This window comes from Equus asinus, chromosome 5, assembly GCF_041296235.1.
Source record: "Equus asinus isolate D_3611 breed Donkey chromosome 5, EquAss-T2T_v2, whole genome shotgun sequence".
Lineage (NCBI taxonomy): Eukaryota > Metazoa > Chordata > Mammalia > Perissodactyla > Equidae > Equus > Equus asinus.
In genome coordinates this window covers 5,496,839-5,511,046 of record NC_091794.1, presented here as the reverse complement: position 1 = coordinate 5,511,046, position 14,208 = coordinate 5,496,839, and the positions used below count along the sequence as shown (strand labels likewise).

Below are 14,208 nucleotides of genomic sequence, written 5' to 3'. Positions count from 1 at the left end.
TTCATTTCACCATGGAAATCAGAGCCCCAGGTTTTCTGTAATGTCTCAATCAGTGTTCAATTGGATCATTTCAACAATACTGAAAATCCCATAGAATACATCAACTCCATGGCTTTCCTGGTTTTGAATAGCTGGCCCTGTAGCCAGCAGATCTGAACTCAGCATTCAGACATCATCCTGTACCTAGGAAAGCTGCTAAACCACTGCTGCTTTCTCATCCTCCACCCAACTGTTGAATTTGAAGTTGAGCCTTATATACTGTTTTCCATTTTTTTGAGTAAGGCCCCCAAGTTCACCTTCAGACTTCATTTGGAAAAAATGACTTTCTATTATGGTGTTAGTAGAATTTTTTATGCTGCCAATCATGGCATTATACCTGTCAGTGAATATTATTTTTAAAAAATGTCTTTTTTCTGGTGCTTAAAGACTTAGACGTGGCCGAGGAATGTGAAATAAGGGGGCAAAATGATGACAATGATTTTTTTTTAAATCATGCATTCAGATCACTTACTTTGTGTAGTTATTGTGACTACTTAGCGGCAATGCTGTTTCTCTTGAAATGTTTTTTTCAAACTGTATGAAAATTTATCACTGTATTTCCATTAAATGCTGCTCTGTGAAATATTCTTTTAATGGAATATTTCCAAAATCTTCCAAGATGATGGTTCACTCCGCTTACAGTATAGGTTTTCCTTTCGTGGTTTTAGACACTGAAATGCCTAAATATTGATTTGTTGATTATTTTGTTTCTTTATTTTTCCAGCTCCCAGTAAAACACAATTTATTTCTTTGAAACCTAAAATCCCTGTCAGCCCAGAAGTGACTCACACCAGACCCGGTAATTACCCTGAATTCTTTACTGATACTCCAAAAGCAGGTTGAGAAATTGTCTTACGCCACTCTTTGCAGCAAGAACTTCTGATTTCTATTTTGGTATTTGATACATTTTTCCATGAAAAGTGCAAAAATGTGATGAAATGATCTCATTATAACCAGGCCCTCTGATGTTATCACAGCATCACTCTGAGCTGTGTCAGATGATTATGTTCATGACCATCACAGAGAAAATATAGAAATATAGCGATGTGAGTGACTGCGGACTCCCTTGTCCAGGACTACGAAATAGTTCCCAATACCAAAGTTGACTGGAATTCTGATCACACTGAACAATAGCCTTTTAGCTGGAAAGGGAAGAAGTGTTTCCAGCCCCTAGGAATGCTCTTTTTGGGGGACTTCTCAGTCCTCAGGGTGCAAGACTGGAATGGGTTGTATTTTCCTAACGCTTCATGCCTTCTTTTTAAATTGGGGCTGATTTCTGAACACTGACTTCTGTTTACTTCTCAGGAGACATTAATTCTGTTTTGCTGATGAAAAAAAGGCTCTTTTGCAGGGAGGGGTTGATCTGTACATATAATTGAGAACAGAAAACTTCCTGCATAAGGATTGCGGGACATACAGAAGAACCAAACCTTCATTTCTTCTATTTCTTCAGAATCTATACTTAAACGCCGTCTTAAACGCTGACTGACAAGATTATGTATGGGGAATTTTGTCACTACTCATCATTTTTATCTAAATTTTAAACCCTTAGTTCAGGGAAGAATATATTTATCACTATCGTGGTCAATGGGTTTTTCATTAACGCATGTTTACAAAGTAGGATTGTTAAAGCAAGAGATTTTCTGCTTTGGGGCATGATCTGAAATGAAATGAGTAAGAAAGAAAAATGTAACTGCTCAGAGAGAGCGTTCTCGTGCCTCCCTTTAAGAGGGCCGTGAGATTTCCACTTGCAGGTGTCAGACTGAAGGAAACTGGAAATTAGGCAAAGGGAGTGTGGTTGATGCTGGGACCAGGGGCGAGGTCTCCAAGTCAGAGAAATGGAATGAGCAGGCTTACTCAGAGAGGCTGTTTGGAGAAAGAAGCATAACTAATAAAACTCAAGAGCCCTCACAGTTTAAATCAAAGAACTCTTTGATTTTAAGTCAAAGAACTCTTTGATTTTAAATCAAAGAACTCATGAACAGTTAGCTATATGAGAGGAGGATTTAGTGTACATTTATTGAAATCATGCTGAGAGGACTTTGGAGTAAGGCTGTAACTATTATATTTATGCTGTATTTTGAATAGAGAGCTATTACCAAGCAGGTCGAGAAATAGTACTGTATGCTTAGGTCACCAAATATAAACAAATGTTTCTCCAATCTAATTATTTCTGTTACTGCAAGATAAAATTTGAAAACATCAAAAAAAAGTCTCCAAATGTTGATTACAATTTACACATGATAAGTTACATTATTGATTTCAGCGGTTTTTAAAAAAAGTTTTCTGAGAGGAAATTCATTAGTAGAAATAAGGGTGGGAGGGTGTGTTCTTATCATTCTAAGCTGTTTAAGCAAAGAGACTTCTTAATGTGACATTTCCTTTTAAAATGTGGAAAATTACTTGGAAACTAATGAGTTTTTATTCCTTTGATTTCCACCTTCTAATCACCTAAGACTGTCCACACCTTTTCCCCCAACAGCAAGTATAACCACTCTAGAATCTGCTCGTAAATTTTTGCCAACTCAAGTTGACCGTGAGTGGTGTAAGGCGGCGCAGTAATGACCGGACCTCTGCAATCCATTGCTTGGCTTTTAGCTTTTTAAAACATTCATTTTTATTTTAGGGCAGACCACCATTATAGTTCTGCTGAAGATTTCTCTTTCCAGCCAAGGTTCAGGAGAGCAAATAAACCACCAAAAGCCTGTTGATTGGAGTGACTCATTGCCTTTCCCAGCCCTCTCCTCACACTCTCCCATTTTCCCATTCCACTTTCCATGCAGCCTGCTTTTCCTTTGGTTTTCCTTTGGTTTTCCTTTGTGGTTAAACTAACAAGTAAAAACCCACATTGGTTTTGGCTTGTTTTGTAAGCAGAATCCAGTGCTTTCTTGAAAATCCCAGCCATCTCCCACATCCCAAGTTGCCTGCCTCATCCCAGAAGAATTGTTTCCTTCATAATTTATCTTTAAGATTGTGATGGCATTCGACTCTTCAAGCTTTCAATGGAAAAAAAGGAGAGACTTCGCAGGTGTTGGTTTCACGCAGCTCCGTGACATGCTGGATGGAACTGTCAGTTGTCCTCAGTGCTGACCACAGATCCATGAGCGGGCTGTGGCTGTCTTTCTTTTGTGCATGCCACTCAGCTTTTTTATGGCACAATTTTATACCTTTATCCATAACACCTAAGACTGTCCAATAGAGGAAGTCTTGTCAGAAGATGTATTTGCTTTTAATAAACACTGACTTTAATATTTTTATATGCAGGTGAATTAGAAGCATAATGGATGGGGCTCCATACCTATTTGGTCTCGGTCTCAGTCAGAAACTCAAAAAATGTAGATTTTTCTTTATAAAATTCAACATACAGCATTCTTTAATCTTTGTAAAGGCTAAGAGATGCTATGAGTAGCAAATCTTACTGATTTTTTCACTCTTTTAGAAGGCAACTTTGTAGAAATTAGAACATGAATTACAACCTTGAAGTTTTAAAAGAATTTTTGTTGTTTTCTATTTTCAGATGTGGATGCTTTTTGACATTTGTTATATTTAATGTACTGATATTTACTCTTTTCCCTTTCTCCTATAGAATCTGAAACATCCGGGCTCCTCTCCCTGTCTGTCTCTCTCTTTCACACAAACACATACACACTGTTTACCTTGTTATGTGTACTTCGATCTGATACATCTCTATGGCTTTGCCATTCATCTCTTATGATCTATGTCTGGGCAAGTTCTTGAGAAATCAGAATTCCTTTGTGGCCACAAATGTGCTAAGGAATGATGCCACCTTTCGGGAACACCTTATGCTATTATGCATTGCTTTCAGAATAATGGAAAATTCTCTATCTGCATTATTTGTTGTTATATTTTTCTTTTTTTAGTTGCTAAAGAGCCATTACTTGCTCCTTAAAACTTTCCACCTTCCCTAGTTCAGAAATATTAGAGATAACTCCCAGTAAATGTAATGTAAGAAATGTGTAAGTGGCAAAATTATTTAAGTTCTGCTAAGCTGGTCAGTGGGTCCCATATTAATTAATTTCTTTCTGTAAGACAAAAAAGTCATAGAATCTTTACTTTTTCTTCTGTTTCAAAAATTGGGTTCCAGGCCGGCCTGGTGGCATATTGGTTATGTCCGTGTGCTCCACTTCGGCAGCCCGGGCTTTGCAGGTTCAGATCCCAGGCATGGACCTACACACTGCTCATCAAGCCATGCTGTGGCAGCATCCCACATACAAAATAGAGGAAGATAGGCACAGATGTTAGCTCAGGGTCACTCTTCCTCACAAAAACAGAAAGTTGAGCTCCATTTTTATTTTCTTCTTGAAAGAAAAGAATTCTTTTTGTTCTGTAGCATCAGAACCTCCTGGATGCTCTTCTTTTAAAAGCCCAAGCAGATATGGTAACCAAACCATATTCAGCATGCCCTATAATTTACGTACTGCCAATTTGAATGACATTGGAGGGTTTGTTATCTGTCAGACTATTTAAATAATATTGTTACTGAATTTATTGTTTCATGAATCTGAGACTGTTTTTTGACTTCTGTTAAATTTATTAAACAAAATGGACTAAATTTGATGTGTAAACCAACTTGTTCACCAGCAGTAGATGCTAGTAAATATGGGGAACCCCAGACAATGCTGTGGCCCTTTTTAGACCATAAGTTCAATTCCTATTTTTCATGAAAGAATATCGGATCCAGCCAGGCTGAAAATCATCCAGAACAAGCAGAGCTCAGACGTGGTCACAGGTCTGATGGAGTTGTTTCCCCCGCCTGCTTCCGTGGTTGACCCTGACTGTCTGGCATGAAAACAAAATGGCAAGTTACAGGACACTCCAGACAACCTAAGGGGGGCTCCCTTGACCTCCCTCTGAAGTGGTGTCTCCTCAGGCCCTGGGAGTAGTCTTCACAATACTAGGAATGGGGGGAATAGCTAAAGATCAGCAACAAAAATTAGAATTCTCAATTCTTACTTTCATTGTGTGTGTGGAGAGGATTTGGGGTAACTGAGCTTTACTGTCTTAAGCCAATAGAACCTGATTGTTCACGCGAGAGGACACTTTTTGTGGTGAAGGACATTTCATCTCTGTCCCAGAATTGCCTTTGATAAAACTTGCGTTTCCTGCAGCCCCAAAACCTCAGACTCTACTGCCATCACAGTCAGCACGAGGTGAAGAACTTTTCTCTAGTGAGTGAAAAAGAATTATCTTCCTTTCTCACTCTCTATGTTCAACTTTGTCCTCAGCTTTGGCTTTTTAAAAAGTTATTTCTTAACTGTCCTTCAGACCTTTCTTTCAGTCATTTTTGCCGGAAGATACACTCTGCTTGTGCCTGACTGGGCAGAGGCTCTGAGACAGCCCTGAAGGCCACGCTGATTTCGATTTGACACGTTCTTTATTGTCCCTCTTATATTTGAGGAATGTGCCCTGAGCTTGTTTTCACCCAGTTCTTTCCAGTGGAGGACCACAGCTCTCGAGGATATGTCTGTGCTTTCATGTTTGGCGGTATTTCTCTGACTTTCGAAACTCTAACGTTTGCAGATTTTCTTGAAAAGCATTATGGTCTTTCCAGATCTAAATATCCTGATGTGTCACTAGGAAATTCATTAAAAGAGAGAGATAGAAAATCTAACCTCAGTCTTTATAGCTCCTTTTTCTTCAGGAGAGCAAAAAATGTGTTCCACTGGTGCCATCTTAACCAATGAGCCATATTTTCCTTCATACCGTGGACTGTTGGTTACTTTACTGCGTTCACATCTTCCAAATGAGAATCATGCTTTTTGGTTTCCATTTCTCTTTCCAAATTTAACTGACTGGCTAAATTTTTGTTCATTTGTCTAAACACACAGGAATCTATTTAAATAAAAAAGGAATTTCTTATGTGGACAAAATTTCATTGCTTATATTTGCTCATTTTAGTAATGAAAAATTAAGCCTCTTTCATATTTAAATAGATTTTATCAGTTTTCCTCTGATTTGCATTCCTTCTTGATGATTTTTTCATGCAGTCTTAGGACCTGGAACACTGGCAACAAAACCTTCAACGACAACATTAGGTAATGCAGTTACTGTGTGACTGACCTGTGCTTCCTCTTTTCCTGACGGCTGGTATCTTTATTAACATTTATGTGTGTGTTCCTTTTCTGCTTCCAGAGAAAATTTTTAAATCCTGTAGTTTTATGACTTATATCTTATTTTTTAAAAGTTGCCTTCCCTGAGATAATTTCTGAGTTCAAAGCCTTTTTACACGTGTTGTTGATTTGTGAATTTTCTAATGCTAAATGAAAAAACTTTTCCTATCAAATCTTAGGTCAAATAAATTTTAATTTTTACCGCGAGTGGCTTCTTAAAAGTAACTTTTCTCATATTGCTGTCGAACACACGCCTTTAATTTTATGAGCCTGTCTTCTCTAAGCTGTACAAAGTTCTGAGTCTTCCATCTCAAAGTGGAAGAATAGAGAGAGCTCTTGAACAGTGATTGCTTATCAATCTTTGACAAGAAAAAATACTATTGAAGACCTCATTTAACTGAGTGAATTATGATAGAAAGTTGCAAAGCAGAAGGATACGCATCCGCAAGAAGTCAAAGGCTTGAGTGGGCGTCTAAGATGCACTGGGAGTGATGTCAGTTTGTAGCGCTACAGCGCCTGTGTTAACTAGCTAATTTTCTTCCTTCAGCTCCACCAAAGACCAAACGGCCAGGTCGTCGCCCCCGCCCTAAAACCACACCTAGTCCGGATGTGCCCAAGTCCAAGCCTGGTAAATGTGATGTTCAGGGTTCCAATTAACATAGAAAGTGGCATATGGCAGCTTCTTATACAGTGGCTACCTACTACCTAAAGAGCTCAGCTTTGGGACCAGTGTAGCTGATTTTTGTACTTAGTTTCTATATTCCTGTTATGTGAAGATTTGTTTATATCTGTATTTGTAGTTGTTAGGTACGCACAGTGGTAAGCTGGCTCACTAAGTGGATTATTCAAGTTGGGCACCGTGAAAATCTTACCTGGGCCGCATATTCATGGCAGAGGAGGCGGGGAAGCAATAGGGGGAAGAGGGAGAAATGGGCGAGTAAGAGGGAAAGCACATTCAGAAAAAGTGCACAGTGTAAGCAAAGACTGAGGAGTGACATTTCCTTCCTCAAGACGCCGCTTCTTGCTATAATTCGTGTTTTTGGTTTTTTGCCTCTGTAGCTCTGGAGCCGGCTACGGTGCCCCCGGAGTTCTTGGTGCCCACAATCGGTAATTCTGCTCTCCCCCAATTGCTTTCCCCCGTCGTCACCTTTGCTTTCGCTGCTCCCCACCCAGGCATGCCTGTGGTCCTCCCACACAATCCCAATTCCATTCCATGCCTCCCCTCACCTTTCCCCTCTTCGTCGGAAGAGGCTGGAGATAGGAGACTGCTGAGAATCCTTCGTGCTTGCCAGTTAGGGAAGGTCTGTGGTCTGAGACACAACTTCCTGGTTCTCCACAAACCCTCTGTCCTTCCATCACGTGTCCTGTGTTGAGAAAACCGTCTACTCTTTCTCAGGCGGGGCCCTCTGTACTCATCCTGGACTTGATGAATGGCAAAATTTCATTCCACCGTCATGATAATCATTTCATTGCTTTGCTCATTCAACTTTAAGACTTTCTCCCTTTTAAAATGCTGCATGAAATGATGGCTTCTTCAGCTTTTCTGTTTCTTTGAAGAATGTTTTTGAGTATGTTTTGATAAGTAAATGCACAAATACTGTGTTTGGTCTAGGGTCCAATGTAAAAATAGTAGGATCTTTGTTGTAACTGGAGAACATTAGATGTCCCAAGCTGGTTTTGTTATTTTTAGTATTAATACTGTTTGATTATAATTACTTCATTAAAATTTCTCAGCACTCACAATAAATCTGTCACTGCTTTACTTTAGAAAATTCCAGAAATCAGTAGCCATGTAATATTGTGTATAATTTTAAGAGTTTATGGATTATTTTCCAGGTCTCCTACTAAGCAAGTTTGAAATTTCTACCTTACTGTTTTTATACCGGAAAAACTTATCAATTAAGAAATTGAACTATTATAATGTCTTTTTTGAAATTATTCATATAGAAAAAAGATTTATTTTGGTTCTTGTTATTTTTGCTCAAAAAAGTCTTTCGAGCATTTCTTGAAGGTTTTTTCCTGTCAGAAAAGTTGGTGGAAATGGGCACACTCCCCACCCTCCCCGCACCCCAGGAATTAATTTTATTGTAAATTCACTGAATTTTTATAGTATTTTTGCTCAAGCATATGTGTCTATAATTATGAGTCACAGCCATGACCATTATGCTAATTTTTAATACCTTTTTATTTAGTGTCAAAACCTCCCAAAAGACCTAAAACCACATATAGACCAGATGCACCTCAAATCCAGCCTGGTAATCACCACTTTCCTTGACCTTTAACTAGGAGATGAGTGTGTAAGTAACGTTAACCTGTGGCATTCACAGCTCTGGCATGACACTAATTATAGCAGCTCTTTTTCTTCAGATTCAAAACCACCAAAGCAATTATTTCCTAAACACCAAACCGCAGCAAAACCAGATATGCCACCAACTAAATCCGGTAAACAGAATTTTTAGTGCTTTAGTTTAAGAAGTTTTCTCTTTGGAAATGTTTCTGAAAATGTTTACGATTCGTCATATATTAAGCATAGAAACCGAAACGCTACGATTTTGCTCATTATCTTCTTAAAGTGGCCTCACTGTTTTAAGTGCTAAATGAACAAATCAGTGTGTGGGAAATTAGTAAATTTTACGTCTGATTGTCTGACAGATTCCATTCTCTTAAAGCATGTTTAGGCTTTGTTTTCTGAATTCTGATTTGTAATGAATAGATGCCTGATTTTTCTGTACCTGGAACATTTTTTTAAGTGATTTTAGCAGCCTCCACCAGGCAGCACTGGGGAGGCTGCCATTGGGTTCTTCCTTGATTAGAAACAACTGAAAAAGATAATCAAGGATTAACTTCTTCTACAACACCGTATTGCCGTTTGAAACAGTAATTTTTAACTAAGAGATTTCCTACAAAATAAAATATTTATATATTAGTTCTTAAAATTCAACTGTTTTGCAATTGAAATGTTCTTCTAAGATTCCAATTAGTATCAAATTCTAATTTACTAAAAGAGCATCTCTCATAATAAATGAGCCCATCAAGAAGGCAATTTATAACAACTTGGAATAAACCACGTTCTGCATCCTCTGAATTAAGCATCAATGAACACCTAAAAGGTTAGACTTGCTCGCTTTTATTACTTCTATCTCTTTATTTTTCATGATGCAGTCTTTGAGCCTGTGACATCTGAGACTGAAACTCCTTCCATCACCATAGGTAATGATGTCTTCTTCCTTCTTGGTTGATATTTCTGTGATCTTGCCCCTCTCATCTCTGTCATTCTCTGTATTGTCTTGTGTAAACACTTGTCATTCCTCATCTTTTTCATTCATTCCCAACTATCGTTTACTATTTTCAACAGGGTCCTTTTTAACATCGAGTCAGGCATTCTTACCCCTGCAGCTCAGCTTATCCCCCTGGATGCTATTCTTTCTTTGGTCACCCTCAGAGGCATTCAGATTGCTTCAGCAGCTGATGCTGTCAAGAGTCACAGCACACTGTCCATCCATGCTTAAACCAGGAAACTTTTGAGATCTCTGTTTTTATGTGTGTATAATTTATGGATGTGGGAGAGGAGCAATGAAAAAGCTGAGATGATACATAATTCTCTCTTTCCCACAAAAGTCTTTTCTTCCTTGATTCCATACTGTTCAAATACATGTGGACCTTTCTGTTGACAAATTCATCTTGTGATGCTGAATTCCAAACAAAAGAGGGACAGCCCTTTTTTTGTTTGAAGGCAGTCAGCTTTGAATATTGTTTTCATCCTGTCGTCCTCATTTGCTCCATCTCTTCTGTATACCATATTTCCCATTAGTTCAGAAGGTGTTCTCAGGTGTGGCTTAAACCAGCTTTGTGCTGTGATGTCTTGAACAGTTAGGGAAAGGCAATTTCCATAAAAATGCTTACAGGGTTTTTGGTGATTATATGTTTTAATATTATATTTAATCTTTTGGATTTAATGAAAAATAAATCTAGACACTAATTTAAAACCAAGGAGTTGTAATTCTTAATCTCATACCTATGCATAATTTAATCATTTCAGAATATATTATAGAATTACAGGAATCTTGTTCATCTAGACAAAAAGTTGAATTATCGCTTTTCTGACTTTTTTCATAATCATCTGTGTTCCTCGCTTAAATAATTATCTCCTAATTATCTATTTGAAATAAGTGAATAAGTAAGGAGAAACAGTAAGAAAGAGTATTAAATTTGTTATGGAGAAAAGGCACAAGTTTATCTTTTGCATAACTGTCACAGGTCTCCATTAAATAGACTTATAAAGAACACTTTTAAAATTTCCCTCTCTGCCACCATTCCTGCAAATAAATATTAATAATGGTAGTGAAAGCCTTTCAAATACTAGGAGAAGCTTTCATAATAATTTTTCAGAGTAATTTAAAATACATGTCAGATAACTAAGAGATTTTTTTGGAGCCAAGTTTCCAATAGAGTTGGAGTCAGATAATTAAACACAGAAAAAAACTTTTCATTGGCCTCACAGTGATGCAGAGTGCGCAGAGTGTGGCTATTTGGTGAGACAAACAGGTATCAGAGGACAGCCAGTTATTAGTAAAAATACAAATTCTATTTTTCCAGAGTTCAGAGATGCTTTTTAAACATTACAGGGCTGAGAAGCTTCATTTTCAAGATAATTTTCTTTCTTTTCCTATGTTTCTTAAATCTCATTGTTTATTGTGTTGTTTTTGGTCAGTTGCTGCCACAGACATTGACCTTGTGACTGTGAGAACTGAGGCTCCCAGGACAACATTGGGTAATGACCTTTCATGTCTTTGAGCAAATGCGTTTCTACTCATAGACTGTCTAGTCTATTCCATTACTATCTTGGTCAAGGGGCTCTCTCTTTCAGAAGATTTTCTCGTCATCTTCTCTTGTCACTCAACTATATTCTCCATTTTGAATGTATTGAAGTTGTTTAAAACAAGTTGATTAGAATATAAGCTTGTGTGCAGCTGGCACCGAGCATCTATCTCCCATATCATCCAGCATGATTAATGCTCCACAGGGCCTGTGATTCTGCTGTGTTCTGTGGTAAACCTGAATTTCAAATCCACTTAGGAGTGTCTGCCCCATAAACCTCAATTATGGTTCTGTGGTCATCAACAGAAGGTTGCTTTAAGATATGCAGGGCATTTTTATTGTCTACTAATGACTTTAAGAAATGCAATGTACTTATTCTAATAATGTTTAATGGGCTGTATGCCTAAACCAGGTAATTTCTAAATACTATCTCCCAAAAGCGGGAGATCCTGGATTCCTCGCTAATGTGATCGTGACGTGCTGTGCTCTGACTTCCCCTGGGTCAGGATCCTCTTTAAAAATCTGACACCAGCAATGGTAATAAAGCTTTCAGATTATCCAAATAATGTTATATATTCCTTCTCAAAAGAATTGTCAGCAGACCCCCCCAAAAAAACAATTTTTTTGCATATAGATGACAAAAATATTCCAAACCAAAGAGACAAATTTCTCATGACTCAAGAAAATCTAGCAAAAGTTTGGAAAATCTAGAGCCAGGTATAATCCTTTCATTAGTTTCTGGAGTCATAAGTCGGCATTAACCAGTTTCCTTTCTTCAGCTCCAAAAACCCCACAACGGACAAGAACACGTCGTCCACGTCCCAAACCTAAAACCACGCCGAGGCCAGAGGCACCTCAGACTAAACCGGGTAAATATGTGGTTCCTGGTCCCTGTGGGACCCTGCCGGATGTGCTACCAGGCGGCAGTTTAACTTTGCACCTAATAACCCCTGTGACCCTGAGGGGTGAAGGCCCATGTCCCAAGTCCTCAGAGCAGTGCCCGTGACTTCCTCACATGGCTCGGTACCTTCCTGGTACCTGTGTATCTTTTTTGCCTCTCTGGCCATTCAGTTACATTTTTCTCTTTGATTCTGGCTCAGCAAAAATGCATCTAACTAGACTATTTGGTTCAATTAGTCACACATTTTATTCAGTACCACATTAGCATCCATGAGGCATAGTTTAGAAATAACAAATACTTAGCTTCATTGAGGAAGGAAGCTGCTCTTGTGTGAAACTGTTCATAAACAGATGGAAAGGGATATGGGCAAAAGCAGCCCGTTGATTGAGTTTTACCAACCGTTAGGCACATTCTTAAGCTAATTGTCAGAGAACTATAAGATCCACGGGCTGACAGGTGTCACGTGGACCTTGTTTGTAGATGTATGGCAGGGATGGGCAGGAAGGTGGCATATGTGTGGGTGACAGCAGAAAGAGAGGAATAAGAAGTGCCACCTGATTGTGAGGAAGGAGAAAAGCAATGTTCATTCAGCCCGTGCTCGGAAATTGTGCTCAGTGATGCTACTTAGAGAGGGTCTATGAGGAGGACCTTGAACGCCTGACTTCAGTGGCTGGATTTGAACCAACTGGCTGCAGCCACTCTCCTGTCCTCCCAGGGTCAGGCCTCTTCTGTCCTAATAACAGAGCGAGGCTCTGACAAGTTTCACAGCCTGAATGACTGTCTCTGTCTTGCTCTTTTATGTGCCTTTGTTTGGACAGAGGCCGTCTTTTTTTCAAAGTGGACTCAAGAAAAAAGAGCATTGTCTATATTGATTATTCATTACAATATCTGCTTAAATGGACTGACTGTTGCATCAATCACGATCTAGGGCTTTGCTTTCTAGTATATGGTTATAAATTACACTTTCACATTGTTTTTCTCACAATTGTTACAACTAAAATATTATGACAGATGCCTAAAGATTTTCCTAGGCAGGGTTTTCTCTTGTATTATCAGATAATATAAAAACAAGCAAAACTTGTAGCTAACCACACAGAGATACTAAGAATATAACCATTCCATAGGAACAAATATCTTTGTACTCCCACCTCAGAACTTTAAAAATTTGGCTTTTTGGCTATAGAACCAATGCTACACTGGTAAAGTTCGTTTTCAAAAGAGTTTAATGACTTTTCTCGTGTGTTTAACGTTTCTTTTTCTAATTGCTTGTGATCATCTCTTGCCACAGACGTTGAGCCTGTGACGCCTGGGACATCATTAGGTATGATCCTTATGTCCTTCAGCAAGTGCTGTCTCTCCTTCATTGTCAGAAGTATCTATGGTGCTATAGAGATAATGATGTCATAATTCATTGTCATCCTATTACAGCATTCATCTTTAAATATAAAAGACCTTCTTTCCAACAGAAAGGTGTATGGACTTAATTCAGGACCGCTACCTGCTCCATAACCCAGCTCGAAATTGCACCATGTCCTTCTGAGTCTCTGTTCAAACAGCACTGTTAGAGTTGAGGTCCAAATGGGATCCCCCACAGTGCCCTTAATTACATCGCCAGTACAGTATCATTAGGATACCATGAAGTTTCTCTAAGCATCTTATTTTTTATGTTTCAAGTTCTACATAACATTTTTTACTTTGTTGATGTTTTGGGGAATTTTGTAGACATATTCTAGTAAGTGACCAATGGGAAACTTGCCCAAGCCTGGTCATTTTAAACTATAAGTGAATACTACAGGGTGGTTTGAACTCCTCTCGCACCCTCAGAGTTGAGCAGTGATTTGTAACCAGTTTCGGATTAGGGACACTTTTAAGAAAATGATAGTTCTTCATCTTCATTTCTTAAATATAATTGTAACAAAACTTTTAATCTCTGGAGAGCTCTCAATTATAAAAGAAAACATTAATATACTGAAGGGTGAAATTTCAAACCAAAATAACAAAGTTCTCTCCACCCAAAGAAACTCTGACAAGTCGTAGAAGGCTTAGAGCCAGCTTATAGCATCCTATTCAAGGTTTATGGAGCCATCAGCACCATATTAATCCTAAATTTTCTTCCTTCAGCTCCAGCCAAAACAACAAAGAGACCCCGTCGTCCACGGCCCAAACCTAAAACCACACCCCATCCAGAAGTACCTCAGGCCAAACTGGGTAAATATGTGGTGTCTGGCTTAAGGAATCCCAGCAGTCTGCCCCAGTTGGGACCCCAAATTCTCTGTACATGGCTGGTACACGCCCTATCTAACTCTTAAGAGTGAAAGC

General features: G+C 38.6%; 1 protein-coding gene and 1 long non-coding RNA gene across 47 annotated transcripts in view; one reads left to right on the top strand and one right to left on the bottom strand.

Annotated features, from left to right (window-relative positions):
- ABI3BP (ABI family member 3 binding protein) overlaps nt 1–14,208 on the top strand; it is a 238,437-nt gene that overhangs the window by 135,208 nt on the left and 89,021 nt on the right. For 23 of the 46 annotated variants that reach the window (XM_070508653.1, XM_070508668.1, XM_070508646.1 and 20 more), the window contains 10 exons: nt 764–838; nt 6,048–6,095; nt 6,718–6,798; nt 7,230–7,277; nt 8,538–8,612; nt 9,333–9,380; nt 10,882–10,941; nt 11,768–11,857; nt 13,178–13,210; nt 14,011–14,097. In XM_070508653.1, the coding sequence (XP_070364754.1) occupies nt 764–838; nt 6,048–6,095; nt 6,718–6,798; nt 7,230–7,277; nt 8,538–8,612; nt 9,333–9,380; nt 10,882–10,941; nt 11,768–11,857; nt 13,178–13,210; nt 14,011–14,097 (645 nt within the window). The remainder of the gene's footprint in view (nt 1–763; nt 839–6,047; nt 6,096–6,717; nt 6,799–7,229; nt 7,278–8,537; nt 8,613–9,332; nt 9,381–10,881; nt 10,942–11,767; nt 11,858–13,177; nt 13,211–14,010; nt 14,098–14,208) is intronic. The other 23 variants (XM_070508663.1, XM_070508662.1, XM_070508659.1 and 20 more) reach the window with 6 other exon arrangements.
- Nucleotides 1–14,208, bottom strand: part of LOC139045216 (uncharacterized) — a 92,378-nt gene that overhangs the window by 5,813 nt on the left and 72,357 nt on the right. The window lies entirely within an intron of this gene.